The 19093-nt window shown below is 38.7% G+C and overlaps 2 protein-coding genes across 2 annotated transcripts in view; one reads left to right on the forward strand and one right to left on the reverse strand.

The window, feature by feature from the left end:
* The window catches only part of LOC101359131 (solute carrier family 22 member 9), a 20104-nt gene extending 12666 nt beyond the window's left edge, over window positions 1–7438 (forward strand). The window contains exons 3-6 of the mRNA XM_023738242.1: window positions 1998–2152; window positions 2248–2416; window positions 3325–3448; window positions 7319–7438. Coding sequence (XP_023594010.1) covers window positions 1998–2152; window positions 2248–2416; window positions 3325–3448; window positions 7319–7438 — 568 coding nt within the window. The remainder of the gene's footprint in view (window positions 1–1997; window positions 2153–2247; window positions 2417–3324; window positions 3449–7318) is intronic.
* The window catches only part of LOC101359393 (solute carrier family 22 member 9-like), a 95875-nt gene that overhangs the window by 43114 nt on the left and 33668 nt on the right, over window positions 1–19093 (reverse strand). The gene's annotated exons all lie outside the window — the stretch shown is intronic.

Genomic DNA, 19093 nt, shown 5'->3' on the forward strand with positions numbered 1-19093 from the left:
GGAAGGTGAGGGTTATTTACTAACTAGATAGTAGATAAGAATTATCTTAGGTGAAGGGAAGGACAGCACACACTGCAGGGGAAGTCAGCACAACTGGACTAAACCAAAGCTAAGAAGGTTCTGAATACAATCAAATACTTTGAGAGACAGAGTAGCAGGGGTAGAGGTCTGGAGACCATGCTTTCAGGGGACATCTAGGTAAACTGACATAACAAAGCTTATTAAGAAAATGTTCTGCATCCTACTTTGGTGAGTGGCATCTGGGGTCTTAAAAACTTGCAAGCGGCCATCTAAGATGCATCAATTGGTGCCAACCACCTGGAGTAAAGGAGAATGAAGAACACCAAAGACACAAAGAAAGTGTTAACCCAAGAGACAGGGCCACATAAACCAGAGACTTCATCAGCTTGAAACCAGAAGAACTAGAGGGTGCCTAGCTACCACCAATGACCGCCCTGACAGGGAACACAACAGACAGTCCCAGATGGAGCAGGAGAAAGGTGGGGCGCAGAACTCAAATTCTAGTAAGAAGACCAGACTTAATGGTCTGACTGAGACTGGAGGAACCCCGGAAAGCATGGCCTCTGGATTTTCTATCAGCCCAGACCTAAAACAATTTCTGAGGCCAACTCTTCAGACAGGGATTGGACTGAACTGTGGGACATAAAGTGATACTCATGAGGGGTATGGCTCTTAGCTCAGGTAGATACAAGAGACTAAACAGGCAGAGGTGAGACGAGAAGGCGGAAAGGGTTAGGAGCTGGTTGAATGGACATGGGGAATCAGGGGTGGAAAGGAGGGAGTGTGCTGTCACCGTATGGGGACAGCAATTAGAGTCACATAACAATGTATGTATAAATTTTTGTATGGGAAAAAATAAAAAAAAATGATGCTCAATGTCATCAACCATTGTTGTTAGCTGCTGTTGAGTTGATTCTGACTCATGGTGACCCCGTGTGTGCAGAGTAGAACTGCTCTTTAAAGTTTCCAAGGCTGTGACCTTTCAGAAGCAGAGTGCCAGGCCTGTCTTCCAAGATGCCTCTGGGTGGGTTCTGACTACTAACGTTTCAGCTAATAGTCTAGCACTTAACCATTTATGCCACCCATGGACTCCTCATCAACCATTAGGGAAATACAAAGCAAAACCTTAATGAGATAGAACTTCACATCTACTAAGATGACAATGATTAAAAACAAAACAAAAAAATGAAAAGCAACAGGTGTTGGCGAAGATGTGGAGAAATTGGAACACTTGTCAATTGTTGGTGGAAGTGCAAAATGGTACAGCCACTGTGGAAAAACATTTTGGCAGTTCCTCAAAAAGTTAAACATAGAATTACCATATATGATCCAGCAATTCCACTCTTACATATCTACCCCAAATCATGGAAATCAGGAACACAGACAGATACATGTGCATCCATGTCCATTGTAGCACTTATTCATAATAGCCAAAAGGTGGAAACCACCTAAATGTCCATCAACAATGAATGGATAAACAAAATGTGGTACATACATATAAGGGAATATTACTGTGCTATAAAGAGAAATGAAGTCCTGATGCATACTACAATATTGATGAACCTTGAAAACATTATGCCGAGTGAAGTCAGTCACAAAAGGACAAATTTATAAGATCCCACTTCTATGAAATATATTAAATGGGCAAATGTATAGAGACCAAAGTTTATTAGTGGTTACCAGAGGTAGGAGTGAGGGAGAATGAGGGAGTGGTAACTTAGGGAGCACTGAGCTTCTGTGAGCGTGTTGGAAAAATTTGGAATGGGTAGTGGTGATGGTTGCACAACATGATGAACGTAATTAATATCACTGAATCGTACACGTAAAAAATGTTGAAATAGCAGATGTTTCGTGATAGATATACTTGTCATAGTAAAGAAACATTTGTCTTAGATTTCAAGATATGATACTTTTCTTAAGGGTTACTGCAGACGATTTCTGTCCAAGGGAATCTCACCTGGCTCCCTCCTTCTTAGGTTTGGGCGGAGGTTGGTGCTCAGATGGTGTATCCTCCAAATGGCTGTCTTTGGGACTTGTGCGGCCTTTGCTCCCACCTTCCTCATTTACTGCTCACTGCGCTTCTTGACTGGCTGTTCTTCCGTGGGTGTCGTGATCTGCAGTGGCTTGCTCAGTAAGTCAACCCTTTAGGCCTTCTGTATGAGCTAAAGTAGATTATAAAATTTCACCTTTGTTTGAATTTAAAATCATGTTTGAGTTTTCTTTCAGTGTCAGAGTGGACAGTGACCAAATCCAAAGCCATGGTACCAACACTGGCAAATTGTGCCTCTAGTACTGGACAGATAATCCTAGGAGGCCTGGCTTTTGCTATTCAAGAGTGGCGCACACTCCAGCTGGTGGTATCTGTGCCCTTCTTTGTCTTCATACTGCTCTCAAGGTAGGAGCTTACTCTCTTTTTTTATTGTCATAAAAATACATATAACATTTGCCAATTCAACAATTTTTACACATACAGTTCAGTGACGTTGATTATGTTCATCCTATTGTGCAACCATTACCACTACATAGGAGCTCACTCTTAACTTTTGTCTCCAAAGGCCCCTCCAATGAGAATAGACATAGGAATTAGTTCACATGGATTCTATTTGATCCCTTCTTGGACTTAAACTCATGGTCCCATCTGTGCTCTTCCTGCCATTTTAAATGGAGAAGTGGGAGCAGCAATCATCCTCTGTCAGGGACATTGAGACTATGCTATATTATGGAGGTGAAGTTCCTGTGAAACTATTTTTATAATAGAAAAGAACATAAACCTGGGATAAGAGGTGAGGAGTCTGTTAACTTTTTCTATAAAGAACTACCTGGTAAGTGTCTTAGGCTTTGTGGGCCATGTGGTATCTTTAGCAACTACTCAACCTTGACATTCTGGTGCAAAAGCAGCTATAGATAATTCATAAATGAATGATCATGCTGTCTTCCAATAAAACTTATGTGCAAAAGAGTTCTGTTGGCTGTATTTGACATGAGGGCTCTGGTTTCCATTCCCTGACTTAAATAATTTATGAAACACTTGAGGGCTTCTGAAACCCAAACTTTGCTAGCTTCCTGGAAAACCTGTCTTTAAGATGATATGACTTTACACACAATTAAACTCCAAAGCCTGATTTCTAACAATGTTACATAATGTCGTTCTCTTATTGTTCTCAGTGTGGTTTATTTTGGATAATGAGAACATGAGTACAGTGGTACGTATTAGATGGAAAGGGACATGTGTCTCAGATCATAGGTTATATGGCTAATACGCAAGGGTCATTTGTCTGCACTTGTGTCTTCTTCTTTGATCAGGTGGCTGGTGGATTCTGCTCGGTGGCTGATTGTTAATGACAAACCAGATGAGGGCTTAAAGGAACTTAGAAAAGCTGCGTGCATAAATGGAATAAAGAATGCTGGAGAAATCCTCACCATGGAGGTGAGAGGTAAAGGGGAGCTGATAACTGGATGTAGGGAAGACATAACCCGACAACTACAGCAGTCTGAATCCATGGGGTGATAGTTGTTGTTGTTAGGTGCTGTTGAGTCAATTTTGACTCATACCAAACCCATGTGACGGAGCAGAACAGTCGCATAGAATTTTCTAGGCTGTAATCCTTTTTTTTTCAGCCGTCGAGTGGAGTCTGACTCATGGTGACCCTATAGAACAGAGTAGAGCTTGCCCCATAGGGTTTCCAAGGCTGTAAATCTTTTTTTTTTTTTTTAATTGTACTTAGATGAAGGTTTACAGAACACATACTTTCTCATTAAACAGTTAGTACACGTATTGCTTTATGACAATGGTTAACAACTCCATGACATGTCAACACTGTCATTTCTCAAGTTTGGGTTCCCTATTATCAGCTTTCCTGTCCCCTCCTGCCTTCTAGTCCTTGACCCTGAACTGTTGTGCCCCATTAGTCTCATTTTGTTTTATGGGGCTGTCTAGTCTTTGGCTGAAGTGTGAACCTCGGGAGTGACTTCATTACTAGCTAAAAGGGTGTCCAGGGGCCATACTCTCGGGGCTTCTCCAGTCTCTGTTATGCCAATAAGTCTGGTCTTTTCTTGTGAGTTAGAATTTTGTTGTACATTTTTCTCCAGCTCTGTCTGAGACCCTCTGTTGTGATCCCGGTCAGATCTTTAAGGAAGCAGATCACCAGGTCTTTCTCCCATGAAGTTGCTGGGTGGGTTAGAACCGATAACCTTTCAGTTAGCAGCCAAGCGCTTAACTGTTGTGCCACCAGGGTTCCTTTCAATAGGGTGATTACAGGGCTGGAGTTGTAGGTTTTGTTAAGGGTCTTCTTATATCACTGACCTGGTTCTCATTGGTTGTTGTTTGTTTGACAGACATTGAGAGAGTATATCCTGTTGCTGATATGGATTTGTGCACAGAAACTTTGATGCAACCCAGGCAAAGGGCACTGAATGTACAAAACGGGAGAGATTCAGTTTTGTTCTTACCACAGCTGTGTAGAGGAAAGTAACCAAAATGAATTTATGTCTTCCAATTACTAATTTGTGGCCATATTTTTTCAGAGAAATAAGACTAGTAGAAGGAAGGGTTAATGACAACACAGAAGTGTTAGAAGAATAAGATTCACTTATTCGTTCATGTATTCAGATATTATTTCATTCAAGATATACTTAGTGAGTACCGTGTGCCAGGTTCAGTTCTAGGCTTTGGAGAAATTCCAATGAATGCAACAGCCCCATTCCCTGTTTTGTGCAGTTTTCATTGTTATCAGTGGGTGCCAAGATCATGCCTGAGTGGCAATGCCTCAGAAAGGTCTTTCCCTTTTTTATGTTTTCATCTCAGAGATGGAAGGCAGGTACTGTATTGATGTGGATTATTCATTTCAGGAATTTGAAAAAGTTAAAATTACTCATGTATTCTCTTCCACACGTATTTAAATATTACCAAGCATTTTTAGTGTTTTCAAATTCCCATGGATTGGCAGTGCTGCCAAGGACACCAACTGTGTTGAATAAGGATTCTGTCATTTGTGAGAAGTTTTCAGCATTCCCGTAAATGTCCTGCCCCGACATCCCCTATTTTGTTCTATAACCTCCATATACAACCTGCTTGCTGGCCAAGAGCAGGTGGCTGGTACAAAAGAGTTTGTGACTATCCTGTATGGTAATGCAGGATTGAATTTGAATTCAGTTTCCTAGGCACAGCATCCCTCAGTGTACCGTGCTTAAGGTCTATCTCGAGTCCATTCTTACAAAACAAAAATTTCAAGGATCTCAGCCTTAGCTATTGGATGTAAGAAGTGAGGGAGGGAGAAGCAGGCATGACTTCCTTTGAAAACTATTCTGGATTTGTGTGACACAGAGAACTCAATTTGGCCTTTGTCTTTGGTTTTCTGAAAGATAGCCCTCGGAATTTTTCAAGCAATCAAGGTTCCCTTGTTTTCTAAAACAGCCAGGCAACACTTAAGTACGTGCAAATGAGTGGAAGCCCCAAAGACCACACCTGGCAGCAACCTCAGGAAGGGAAGGGGGCATGATACAATCAGTCATGCGTATTCATTGATGCAATTATCATGACTATGCAATAAAGTCAATAAAAGTTCTGGACACCGAAGTTCCTTTGACCTTCCTGATTGACAAAGCACCTGGGTGGACTGTGCATCTCTGGGTACATGAAGCTCTGCACCAAACCCCCCTCCTACCTTGCCTGTGCATCTCTTCATGTGTATCCTTTTGTGTTAAATTTACAGTCTTAATATCAAAATTGTTATAGTGAGTATAGCCTTTTCCATGAGTTCTGTGAGTCATTTTAACAAATTATGGAACCTACCAGGGGCAGTGAGAGCCAGTAAGGCTTGGCTTCTGCCTATTTGGCAGTTGGAAGGCCGGAGTCCTTGTAACTTGTCAAGACCCAGCTCTGGGTGACTGGGGGATAGAAAAGGGCTGTGCAGGTGGTTGATCTGCAGGACAGAGTCCTTCTAACTTGTAAGGTCTAACCTAAGTCTGGGTGGCTAGTGTCAGAGAGAAAAAGTGCCATATGGGTAACTGGTGTCAGAGATAAAGGCAAAGTGAGAAAGCTAGGATAAGAGTAATCTTCACATTTTGGGAATTGGCCTTATGCTGATTTTGACTGATGAACTTGGAATAACTTGTTTATCACACAGTGATGTCTTTCCTTCCCTTTCAATTCTCTTCATCATAGCACTCTCCCAGTGGTCTTCTTGAAATGGAAATGTTGCTTCAGTTATTTTACTGTTGGTCATGGTAAAGGTGAAGTGAGAATAGAGCTAATGTTATTGAATAAGTTATAAAGGGCCCACCCTGTGGTGGATGGAGTCCTGGTGGTGTAGTGGTTAAGAGCTACAGCTGTTAACCAAAAGGTCAGCAGTTAGAATCCACCAGCCACTCCTGGGAAACCCAATGGGGCAGTTCCACCCGTAGGGTCGCTATGAGTTGGAATCCACTCAAAGATAACAGGTTTTTTTTTTTTTTTTTTTTTTGTGATGGGTATATTTTCTTATGTTTACTTGAAATCACATGTAATCCTTACAAAATTCCTTTGTTGGGTCAACTTTCCCATATACATTTGAGACGTTGTGTGATCCTGACAAAACCCCTGTAAATGGCAGACTCTGGAGTTTAGAGATATTAGGTGAACTTTCCCTAAGTCAACTATTGTAAGAGCAGAACCAGAATTCGATGTGAGGTTTGTCAGACCCTGAAACCCACGCTTGTGGCTTCATTTCCATCATCTCTCAGAACATCTGGTCCGAGAATAAATTATACTGCATTAAGATCTCCACATTAAGATCTGAAGTTCCTTCCTTATATCAATATTTCATTCTTAGCATCCCATTCATGAGAGCAAAAATATCGGAAGTATCCTGATAGAGGCTGTGCCCAGATCCAAACAAGACAGGACTCCTGTTCTCCAGATATCCACCCCTCTTCTTTACAGATACAGACAAATTGCTTTTCTAACAAGGACAGCCAGCTGAGATCCCCCTCAATTCCTAGGTCTTTCCTGCCAAGCTGTTAATAATGAAGTTTTGTGTCCAGATTTGGTTCCCTTTTATGGTCCAAATTTCTTACCTAGCTTCTCTTGTCATTGCATTTTTCTCTCTAACCCTGTTGTTTAAAATAACCTTGTCCTTATAAGTCTCTACTTCTTTTGTAATACTTTTCACATTTGTAATGCTTGTTTAGTGACTGTCTTTAAACTAGACAGAAAGCTCCTTGAAATAGAGAACATATTTCTGTTGCGTGCATAGTGCTCCCCAATGCCTAACACTTTTTTGGTAACTGATAATGTTCATTGCTCTTGTTGTTAATTAAGGTTTTGAGACTCACCATGCGAGAGGATTTGGATGCAGCACAGACCAAAACTTCTGTGTATGACTTGTTCCGCACACCCAACCTGCGTAAAAGAATGTGCATCCTTTTCATTATGAGGTAGGCTCCATAAGATCCTGAGAAGCATTAAAATATTGGAAACCTCAATCCATTATTTTTTTTCCAAAGAATACAATAGTGTTGGGTGACTGACCAATACATTTAAGGTGAGGAAACAGTACAAGAAAGTATTTTAGCAAGTGCTATGCTTTGAGGTAGTCTAAGTTATGGAACTACTCATTAGGACCTAATTATGTAATCATAAGTCACATATCTTACATTCCCTTACAATGGTTACCATTGGTGACAGTGATGTTGAGAATTGCTATCATTAAATGGACTTTGATTTATACGTTTATGTTCACTTTTTACTGAGATAAAACTGATAAACACTAACAAGCACAATCATAAATACATACAATTTGATGAACATTTACATTAAATTTTCTTGGCAGCTTTATAAAAAAATAAATTGACCATACATGTATGAGTCTATTTCTGGACCTCAAATTCTATTCCAATTATCTATATGTCAATCCTTATGTCACTACCCCATTGTTTTGTTTACTTCAGCTTTCTAGTAAGTTTTTAATCAGGAAGTGTGAGTCCTCCATTTTTTTCTTCCTTTTCAGAATTGTTTAAACTATTCAGGGTCCCTTGCAATTGCATATGAATTTTAGCATCAGCTTTCCATTTCCGCAAAAAACGTTGTTGGTCCCGAAAGTATGGCCCCCGGACATTCTTTTAGCTCAGTGATGAAGCCCCTCCCGAAGTTCACCGTTCAGCCGGGAATTGGACAGCCTCATAAAACAAAACAGGACTAATGAGGCACAGCAGTCCAGGGACAAGGACTAGAACGTAGGAGGGGACAAGAAAGCTGGTGATAGGGAACCCAAGTTTGAGAAGGGATATTGTTGACATGTCATGGGGTTATTAACCATTGTCATAGGGCAATATGTGTACTAACTATTTAATGAGAAACTATTTGTTCTGCAAACCTTCATCTAAGGCACAAAAATAAAGAATTATCTATGTGAGATCAAATTGACAACAGTGACTCAAAAGGTTTGATGGGAAGCCTAGGGGACAGTGAGTTGAAGATAATGGAATACTTTGGAAAAGGATAGTGAGAATAGCAGCACAGCTGGAAGAATGTAATCAATGTCACTGAATTGTACATGTAGAAACTTTCAAAATGGTGTAACTTTGGCTATGTATATTTTCACCAAAAAAAAAGGTCCTCCAGGTTGAGAAGGGAGAGTGTTGACACATCATGGGGTTCTTAACCAATGTCATAAAACAATGTGTACTGACTGTTTAATGAGAAACCATTTGTTCTGTAAACCTTCATCTAAAGTACAATAAAAAAATTTAAAAAAACATTGTCGGGATTTTGATAGGGATTGCATTGAATCTGTAGATCATTTTGGAGAGTAGTCCATCTTAACAATATTAAGTCTTCCAATCCATGAACATAGGATGTTTTTTCATTTATTTAAGTCTTCTTTAATTTCTTTCAGCAAAGTTTTGTAGTTTTTAGTTCACAAGTGTTTCACCTCCTTGGTTAAATTTATTCCCAAGTATTTATTCTTTTTGATACTATTGTCAGTAGAATTGTGTTATTTCATTTTTATATTGTTCATTAATCATGTATAGAAATATACCTGATTTTTCACCCTGATGTCAGTAATTTTATTCATGAGTTTTTTTAAAAAAGAGTTTTTATTTATTTATTATTTATTGTGGTGAGTGTATATATATATATATATAAAATTGCCATTTCAAAAATTTTTTACATGCACAATTAAGTGACTTTAATTACTTTCATCATGTTTTGCAACCATCATCACTATCAATTTCCAAAATTTTCCATCACCCTTATCAGAAGCTCAGTGCCCCCCAAGAAATGACTCTCCCTTTGCCCTCCCTCCCACCCCTTGTAACCACTAACAGACTTTGTTCTCAATACATTTGTCTAGTCTATATATTTTATTTTATAGAGATTATACAAGCTTTGTCCCTTTGTGGCTGACTTATTTTACTCAACATTATATTTTTAAGGTTCATCCGTATTTAGCCTGTATAAGGACTTCATTTCTCTTTAAGGCACAGGAATACTCCATTGTATGTATGTATCACATTTTGTTTATCCATTCATCTGTTGAAGGATATTTAGATTGTTTCCACATTTTGGTTACTGTGAATAGTGCTGCAATGACATTGATGTACATTGTGTTCCTGTTTTCAATTCTTTTGAATATGTACCTAGAAGTGGAATTACTGAATCATATGGCAACTCTATGTTTAACTTTTTGAGGAACCTCCAAACTGTTTTCCACAGCAGTTGTACCATTTTACAGTCCCATCAGCAATAGATAAGTGTTTCAATTTTGATTTGTATTTCCCTAATGACTAATGATGTTGAGCATCTTTCATGTGTTTGTTGGTCATTTGTATTTCTTTGAGAAATGTCTGTTCGAGTCCTCAGGCCAATTATTAATTGGGTTGTTATTTTGTTGTTAAGTCGTAGGTGTTCTTTACATATTCTAGATATTAAACCCTTATCAGGTATATGGTTTCCCCAATATTTCTCCCAATCTGTAGTCTGTCTGTTCACTTTGTTGAGAAAGTCCTTTGAAGCAAAAAAGTTTTAATTTTGATGAAGTGCCATTTTATCTTGTCTTTTGTTGCTCTTGCTTTTGATGTCATAGCTAAGAATCCCTTGTTAAAAACTTTGTCTTGAAGCATTAGCCCTGTGTTTTCTTCTAAGAGTTTTCTGGTTTTAGATCTTACATTTAGGGCTTTCATCCATTTTGAAGTAATTTTCATATATGGTGTGAAATATAGGTCCAACTTTATTTTTGTGTATGTAGAAATCCAGTTTTATAAGCACCATTTATTAAAGAGGCTATTTTTTCCACTGAACAGACTTAGCACCCTTGTCAAAAACCAATTAAACATAGATGTGTGGGTTCATTTCTGGACTCTCCATTTATTCCATTGGTTTATTATTATACCAGGACCAGACTTCTGATTACTGTAGCTTTACAATGTGTTTTGAGATCAGGAAGTGTGAGTTCTCCTACTTTGTTCTTTTTCAAGATTGCTTTGGCTATTCAGGGTCCCTTGCAGTTCCATATAAATTTGAGAATTGGCTTTTCCATTTATGCAAAGAAGGCTGTTGGAATTTTGCAGGAATTGAGTCGATAGTTTGCTTTGGGTAATATTGACATCTTAACAATGTTTTCTTCCCACCCATGAACGCAAAATGTCCTCCCATTTCTTTAGGTCTTTAATTTCTTTCAGTAATGTTTTATAGTTTTCAGTATACAAGTTTTCACTTCCTTTGTTAAATTAATGCCTAGGTATTTTATTCTTTTAGGTGCTGTTGTAAAAGGAATTGTTTCTTCAATTTCCTTTTCAGAATGTTCATTGCTAATGTACAGAAACTCAATAAATTTTTATGTGTTGACCTTGTATCTCGCCACTTTGCTGAATTTACTTATCAGGGCTAGTAACTTTCTTGTGGGCTTTTAAAAATTTTTCTGTATATAAAATCACATCATCAGCAAAAGGATTGGCTTTATGTCTTCCTTTCCAATTTTGTTGTTATTAGGTGCCATTGAGTTGGGACTGACTCATAGCGACCCTATGTCCAACAGAATGAAATCCTGCCCAGTCCTGTGCCATCCCCACAATCGTTGCTATGTTTGAGCCCATTGTTGCAGCCACTGTGTCAATCCATTCTGTTGAGGGTTTTCCTCTTTTTCACTGACTCTCTGCTTTACCAAGCATGATGCCCTTCTCCAGGGACTGGTCCCTCCTGATAACATTTCCAAAGTATGTGAGATGAAATCTCCCCATCCTTGCTTCTAAGGAGCATTCTGGCTATACTTCTTCCAAGACAGATTTGTTCGTTCTTCTGGCAGTACATGGTTTATTCAATATTCATTGCAAACACCATAATTCAAATGCATCAATTCTTTGGTCTTCCTTATTCATAGTCCAGCTTTGGCATGCTATCACACTATGAGGTGAATGAAAATATCATGCCTTGGGCCAGGCACATCTTAGTCTTCAGAGTGACATCTTTCCTTTTTAACACTTTAAAGACGTCTTTTGTAGCTGATTTTTCCAATGCGATATGTTGTTTGATTTCTTGACTGCTGCTTCCGTGTGTGTTGATTGTGAGTCCAAGTAAAATGAAATCCTTGACAACTTCAGTCTTTTTCCGTTTATCATGATGTTGCTTATTGGTCCACTTGTGAGGATTTTTGTTTTCTTTATGTTGAGGTGTAATCCATAGTGAAGACTGTAGTCTTTAATCTTCATCAGTAAGTGCTTCAAATTCTCTTTGCTTTCAGCAAGCAAGGTTGTGTTATCTGCATATCGCAAGTTGTTGATGAGTCTTCCTCCAATCCTGATGCCCCTTTCTTCTTCATATAGTCCAGCTTCTCAGATTATTTGCTCAGCATACAGATTGAATAAGTGTATTGAAAGGATACAGTCCAGTGACGCACACCTTTCCTAATTTTAAACCATGCGGTATCCCCTTGTTCTATTTGAACGACTGCCTCTTGGTCTATGTACAAGTTCTTCATGAGCACAATTAATTGATCTGGAACTCCCATTCTTGACAATGTTATCCACAATTTGTTATGATCCACACAGTTGAATGCCTTTGCATAGTCAATAAAATAGGTAAACTTCTTTCTGGTATTCTCTGCTTTCAGCCAAGATCCATCTGACATCAGCAATGATATCCCTCGTTCCATATCCTCTTCTGAATCCAGCTTGAAATTCTGGCAGTTCCCTGTAGATATAATGCTGCAATCACTTTTGAATGATCTTCAGCAGAATTTACTTGCATGTGATATTAATGATATTGTTTGATAATTTCCAAATTCCGTTGGATCACCTTTCTTTGGGATGGGCACAAATATGGATCTCTTCCAGTGAGTTGGCCAGGTAACTGTCTTCCAGATTTCTTGCCATAGAAGAGTGAGTGCTTCCAGGGTTGCTTCCATTTGTTGAAATATCTCTATTTGTATTGCATCAATTCCTGAAGTCTTGTTTTTCACCAGTGCCTTCACTGCAGCGTGGACTTCTTGCTTCAGTATTATTGGTTCTTGATTATATACTACCTCCTGAAATGGACTTCATTTCTCTTTCTGGCTGAGTAGTAGTATTTTATTGTGTATATGTACCACATTTCGTTTATCCATTCATCCATTGATGGGCTTTCAGGTTGTTTCCACCTTTTGGCTATTGTGAATAGTGCTGCAATGAACATTGATGTATGTCTGTCTGTTTGTATTTTTGCTTTCAAGTCTCTTGGGTATATTTTTAGGATGATTAGCTAGTGTTTCAATAGTTTCCTTAAATTCTTGGACTGTTCCCCTCCCTCCTCCCCACCCCAAAAAAGAAAGAGGAAGAAAAAGAAAAATTCCTCTTCCAGTCTTTGCAGTTTTTTTTCTGTGTTTGGACACTCCTTCAATACCTAGCCACACAGTTTATAACTTTACTTTAGTCTTCACTTCCAGCTTCTGTACAGCAAGAAGGTCTGCTAGAGGTGAAAGTGTAGAGTTTCTTAGGCCCTTTCTAAGCGTGCGTCCAGCCCTGGTCATATGCATGGCATCTTCAATCCCCTGTATATGCAGCAGCTTTTAAAAGCCCTTTTCTTCCACCACCATGCCCTCTTCCTTCCCAGGCTGTTCAGTCTGTTTATTGCTTTCCCAACTGTTTTGTCTTGTCACATCTGCTGCAGACAATAATTGTGCCTATAAATCCTTTCAGCAAATGCTTCCTGGGAAACCACCCCAGTCCTGGGAGTCAGGCAAAACAAAGACAATTCCTTGCACCAGTCGTTCACTTAGGCACCAGAGAACAAAGTCTGTGTTGCTCTGTCTGGCATTAACAACCTGCATGGAGAGTGAGGACTGCTATCTTCATGGCTGCTGCCAATTTTACGGCTGAGGGATGGTAGGTGGACAATTTAAAATGCCACAGTGACCTCTTTTTGCAAAGCAGCAGCTTATTTCTTCACCAACCTCTCACCTAGTTGCTCAAAATTTTGCCTAGATTCCAGAGTTCTGTAAAAGTTGATTGTGACAGCTTTTGTAAGCTCATTAGTTGCTTTTGTGGAAGGATAGAGCCCTGGAGTTCCTTACTTCACTGTTTTCATTGACATCACTTTCTATATCTCTAGTTTTTTTTATATGCACTTTTGTTTTTGGATGCATACTGTTATGAAATTCCATCACATGTATAGATTCATGTAACTATCACCACAATCAGGATAAAAAACTATTTTATCATCACGAAGAGACTTTCCCATGTTACCCCTTTAAAATCACACTTCTCCCCAAATGTAACCCCTGTAATGTTATACATTACTTTAATTTTATCACTTAGAGAACAGTATGTAAATGGCATTATATAGTTTTTACACTTTTGCAGTTAGTTGTATTCACTAAACGTAATATTTTTGAGATTCATCCAGTTTTTGCTGGGTCAATAGTTCTTTCCATTTTACTGCTGAGTAGTATTCCATGATATGGATGTATCATAGTTTATTTAAACACTAATCTATCACAGGACATTTGAGTTGCTTCCAGTATTTAGCTGCTATGAGTTTTTGTGTACAAGCTATTGTGTGAACATCAGTTTTCATTTTTCTAGGATAAATACCCAGGAGTATGATTGCCATGCCATGTGGAATATGGATGTTTAATTTCATAAGAAAATGCAAAACTTCTTTCCAGAATGCTACAGCATTTTACATTCTCACCAGCATGTATGAGAGATTCAAGGACTCTGCTTTCTCATCAATATTTATTTACTTACTTAGCACTCTAAAAGATATGTAATGATATCTCCTTGTAGCTTTATTCTGCATTTCCTTAATTGCTAATGGTGTTGAATATATTTTTATGCGTTTGTTTGTAATTTGTATATCTTCTTTGGTTAAATATCTTGCAAGTCTTTTGCTATTTTCTAGTTAGATTATTTAATTTATTACTGTTGAATTTAGAGAGTTCTTTTTCTATTTTGGATGTAAGTCCTTTGTTTTGTTTTCTATGTGATTTGCAAACATTTTCTCCCAGTTTATGGCTTATCTTTTCATCCTCTTTACAGGGTATTTTGCCTAGCAATGTTTTCAATTTTGATGAAGTCCACTTAACTGAGTTTTTGTTTTATGAATAGTGACTTTGTTGTCATAACAAAAGAAGACCTCTTTGCCCAATCTTAGGTCCTGAAGAGTCTATGCTATGTTTTCTTCTAAAAGTTTTATATTTTCACAATTAGCTCTATGGCCCATTTTGTGTTAATTTTGCTTAACATGTGGTTAAGACTCAGTTTTTTGGTCTATGAACATCCAGTTGAAACATTCCAACATCATTAGCTTAAAATACTATCCTTCCTCTCTTGAATTATTCTCACAACTTTTTCAAATATGAGTTGGGTGTATACGTATGGGTTATTTTCTGGATTCTTTATTTATTCCAGTCATCTATACATCTATCCCTCCAGCCGTACCATGCTATCTTGATTATAGAAAGTTTTAGCATCAGGTAGAGTGATTCCTCCTACCTTTTCTTTTTCTTCAGAATTGTTTTAGCTATTCTAACTCCTTTGAGTTTCCATATAAATTTTAGAATAAACTTGCCTGTATGTACAAAAAATCTTGCTGGTATTTTGATAAGAATTGCATTAAACCTATAGGTTAATTCGGAGAGAATTTACATTTTTAGTATGTTGAGGCCTTCAAACCATAAATGCTGTGTCTCTTCATTTATTTATATTTAATTTTTCAATCAGCTTTTTATAATTTTCAGCATACAGATCCTGTACTTGCTTTGTTAGATATGTAGGCAAATAGTTCATGTTTTGGAGTGATTGTAAATGGAATGGTGTTTTTCATTTCCGTTTCCACATGCTTGTTGTTAGTATGTAGAAATACGATACATTTTTATGTTTTGATCTTGAAATCCTCCAAACTTGCTGAACCTGCCCATATTGTTATATTGGAAGTGAATTTCTTGTACACGGCATATAGTTTAGTCATGTTTTGAAACCACTCTTCTGATCTCTGTCTTTTAATTGGTGGGTTTAGAATATTTCTGTTAGTGTAATTTTGGATATGTTAGGATTGAAGGCTGCCATTTTATTTCGTTTTCTGTTTGTTCCCTTTGTTTTTCACTCCTCTGTTTCCCTTTTCCTGTCTTCCTCAAGGATTACTTGAACATTTTTATTATTCCGTCATGATTTATATATATTGTTTTAAAGTGTATCTCTTATTTCATTTTTTTCCCAAATCCTGTTTGGGTTTCACGCAGCTTCTTGAATCTGTAGATTATGTCTTTCACCAAATTTTGGAAGTTTTAAGCTATTATTTCTTCAAATTTTTTTTCTGTCTTCTATTCTTTTTCCTTTCCTTCTGGGATTCTCATTGAATGAAATTTAGAATGTTAGAATGACCCACAGTTCCCTGAGGCTCTGAAAAAAATTTCCTATCTATTTTCTGTTTGGTTCTCAGATGAATGGTTTCTATTGATCTGATTCTTTATTCTGTCATTTCCATTCTGCTATATAGTTCATCCAATGAGTTTTTATATTAGTTACTGTATTTTTCAGTTCTAAAATTTCCATTTGGTTCTTCCCTTTATCTTCTATTTCTTTGCTGAAATTTTCTGGTTTTTTGTTTGTTTGTTTGTTTTCATTTATTTCAAGAGTGCTTATAACTTTTTGTTGGAGTGTTTTTATAATACCTGTTATAAAAATCCTTTTCTGATAATTCCAATACCTACGTAATAGTATTAGCTTCCATTGTTGTATTGTCTTAATCAATGTGAGATTTTCCTGAATCTTTTTATAATGAGAAATTTTGGACTAGATCCCTGGACATTTTGAGTATTGTAAGTCTCTGGTTCCAACTGAAAATTAAAAAAAAATTTTTTTAGTATACTCTCAACTCTTTTAGGTTCAGAATGCAAATCTAGCTCACTTTTTTGGGTTGTGGTTTAGATGCCAATTTAGTTAACAAAGTCTTTGCAGTGTTATTCTGGTTTGCACCACATGTGTCATCCAGAAAACAGGACTCCACTCTGACGTCTCCACAGCACAAAGAGGTGGGAGGAAGAGGGGCACCACCTCTGAATGTATAAACACAGTTTAGTATAGTCAACAGGGTCTCACTGTACAGTGTCTGTGGCCATTGCAACCAATGTGGAAAGGGAGTGATGCTGTCTCATTATTATAAGGTAGAAATGGAATTCAGGACTCCACCACTGACTCAGCTGGGGAGTGGTGCCCCCTCATTACTGCTGGACAGGATGGAAGTCAGAGCTCTGCTCATAGACTGTCCCAGGGGTGGTTGCTGCTTTATCACTGGAGAGTGGGGATGGAAAATAGGGATGCAGCCACAGGCTTGTCTGTGTAGGGATGCTGCCTCTTTATTATAGGGTGGGGATAGACATCAAGTTTCTATGCAAAGACTCAGACAAGACAGTGCTGCTTCATTACGGTAGGGTGCTTCGTAAGTCAGAATTCCACCCAGAGATTCAGCTAGGGGTGGTACTGCTTCCTGACTGCATTGCAGGTATGGAATTTAGACTCAGGAGAGGAGGGCTTCTGCTCACAGACTCTGCTGCCCTCACCTGATGGACAAGAGGAGGAGGACAGCTTTCTTTGTGGTATTCATCTGGGAAATGGTAGGCATGGTTAAAAGTTTCTGTCCCGCTAGATCACTCCTTTCCTATCCTTTGGCTTGAGAGAGCAGGATTTTCTGGAGGCTTTATTTTGTGTCTGTACTCATTGGTTAAAGAAAATAAATTTCCTCACAACTGGACCAATAAGCAACATCGTGATAAACAGAGAAAGGATTAAAGTTGTCAAAGATTTCATTTTACTTGGCTCCACAATCAACACCCATGGAAGCAGCAGTCAAGAAAACAAAAGACGCATTGCATTGGGCATATCTGCTGCAAAAGACCTCTTTAAAGTATTGAATAGCAAAGGTGTCACCTTGAAGACTAAGGTGGGCCTGACCCAAGCCATGGTATTTTCAATTGCATCATATGCATGTGAAAGCTGGACAATGAATAAGGAAGACTGAAGAAGAATTGATGCCTTTGAACTGTGGTGCTGGCCAAGAATACTGAATATATCATGGATCGCCAAAAGAATGAACAAATCTGTCTTGGAAGACGTACAACTGGAGTGCTCCTTAGAAGCAAGGATGGCGAGACTATGTCTTACATACTTTGGACATGTTGTCAGGAGGGATCAGTCTGTGGAGAAGGACATCATGCTTGGTAAAGTACAGGATCAGTGGAAAAGAGGAAGACCCTCAATGAGATGCATTGACACAGTGGCTGCAACAGTGGACTCAAGGATAACAACGATTGTGAGCATAGCACAGGACCTGGCAGTGTTTCGTTCTGTGGTACATAGGGTCACTGTAGGTTGGAACCAACTCAACGGCACCTAACAACAACCTATTCATTTGTATTTGTGTCGTGCAGGCTTCTTAATGCTTAGACTGGGACATATAGAAGGCCAAAAACACAAAAAACAAAAAACCCTATGGAGATGGAGAAGGTTAGCAGGAGCCTTGGGGGGAAAAGGAAATAGGGAAAGAACAATGGTGTCATTCCTCAAGTTCTGAGGATCTTAGCGAGTCTGCCTTCATTTCCTCACTTTTCAGAGTTTTCTGATAGTTAATTAAGTATTTGGTCCAGGGCTTTTTGTTTAATTCCTGGGATGAATAAAATAGAAGGTATTTAATCCAGCTTGTCTGGACCCAGAAATCAAGACTTTATTTTTCAACAATGACCTCTGCCTGCCGGGGTCAATCTTGACATCAGCTGCAGGACTTAGGCTCTAAATCTCAATGGATGTGTCTTTATTCCTTTATCCCACAGGTTTTCGGCCAGTCTATCCTTTTATGGCCTGGCTCTCAACCTGCAGCACTTGGGGAACAATATTTCCCTGTTCCAGATTCTCTTTGGAGCTGTCACCCTCCCAGTCAAATGTATTGCCCTTTTGGCACTGAATCGTATGGGTCGTCGAATAAGCCAGATATTGTTCATGTTCCTGAGTGGACTTTTCATTCTGGCCACCATATTTGTGGCCCAAGGTGAGAGAAGATTAGACTTTAAGGAAAAGGAGTGACCTCTTTCATTCCTCAAGGTTAACATTGTTCATACCTTCTTGCAGGCTGGGAAAAAGGGAAGTGCCTTTTGGGGACTGTAGATTGCCTGAGTCCAATCTGAGGGTTTGTCACCTCTTCTGCCAGTAGCTGGTACATACAAGAGCCAAAGATCAACAAGGGGATATTCAGAAAAGTACTTCTCTCTATCACATTGTGGAGGTATTTACCCAGTGATTGGAAACTGGTGCCCTTTCTCCTTATAGATTCTCTAGAACAAAATTGATCACTTGCTCTTTGGTCAATTGCGCTTTCAATAACAAGCAGGAGGGACTAGGTAGTGTAAGACCTAAAATCAAGGCCTAATATTTTGTGCTGCCTTGACATCTGCTAAAATCTGCAGAGCCTCATCTGGCTTAACCACAAGTTCCCTCCCTCCTCTGCTTCCATGTATAAGGTCTCCTAGCCAAACAACTGTCTTTGTCAAGAGAACCAGGCACAATTTCTGCTTATCTCTGAGTAGTGGGTTTCAGTTCCCTGCCAGACTATGGACTTACTCAAATAAAC

The sequence above is a fragment of the Trichechus manatus genome, unplaced genomic scaffold, assembly GCF_000243295.1.
Source record: "Trichechus manatus latirostris isolate Lorelei unplaced genomic scaffold, TriManLat1.0 scaffold00113, whole genome shotgun sequence".
Taxonomy (NCBI): Eukaryota; Metazoa; Chordata; class Mammalia; order Sirenia; family Trichechidae; genus Trichechus; species Trichechus manatus.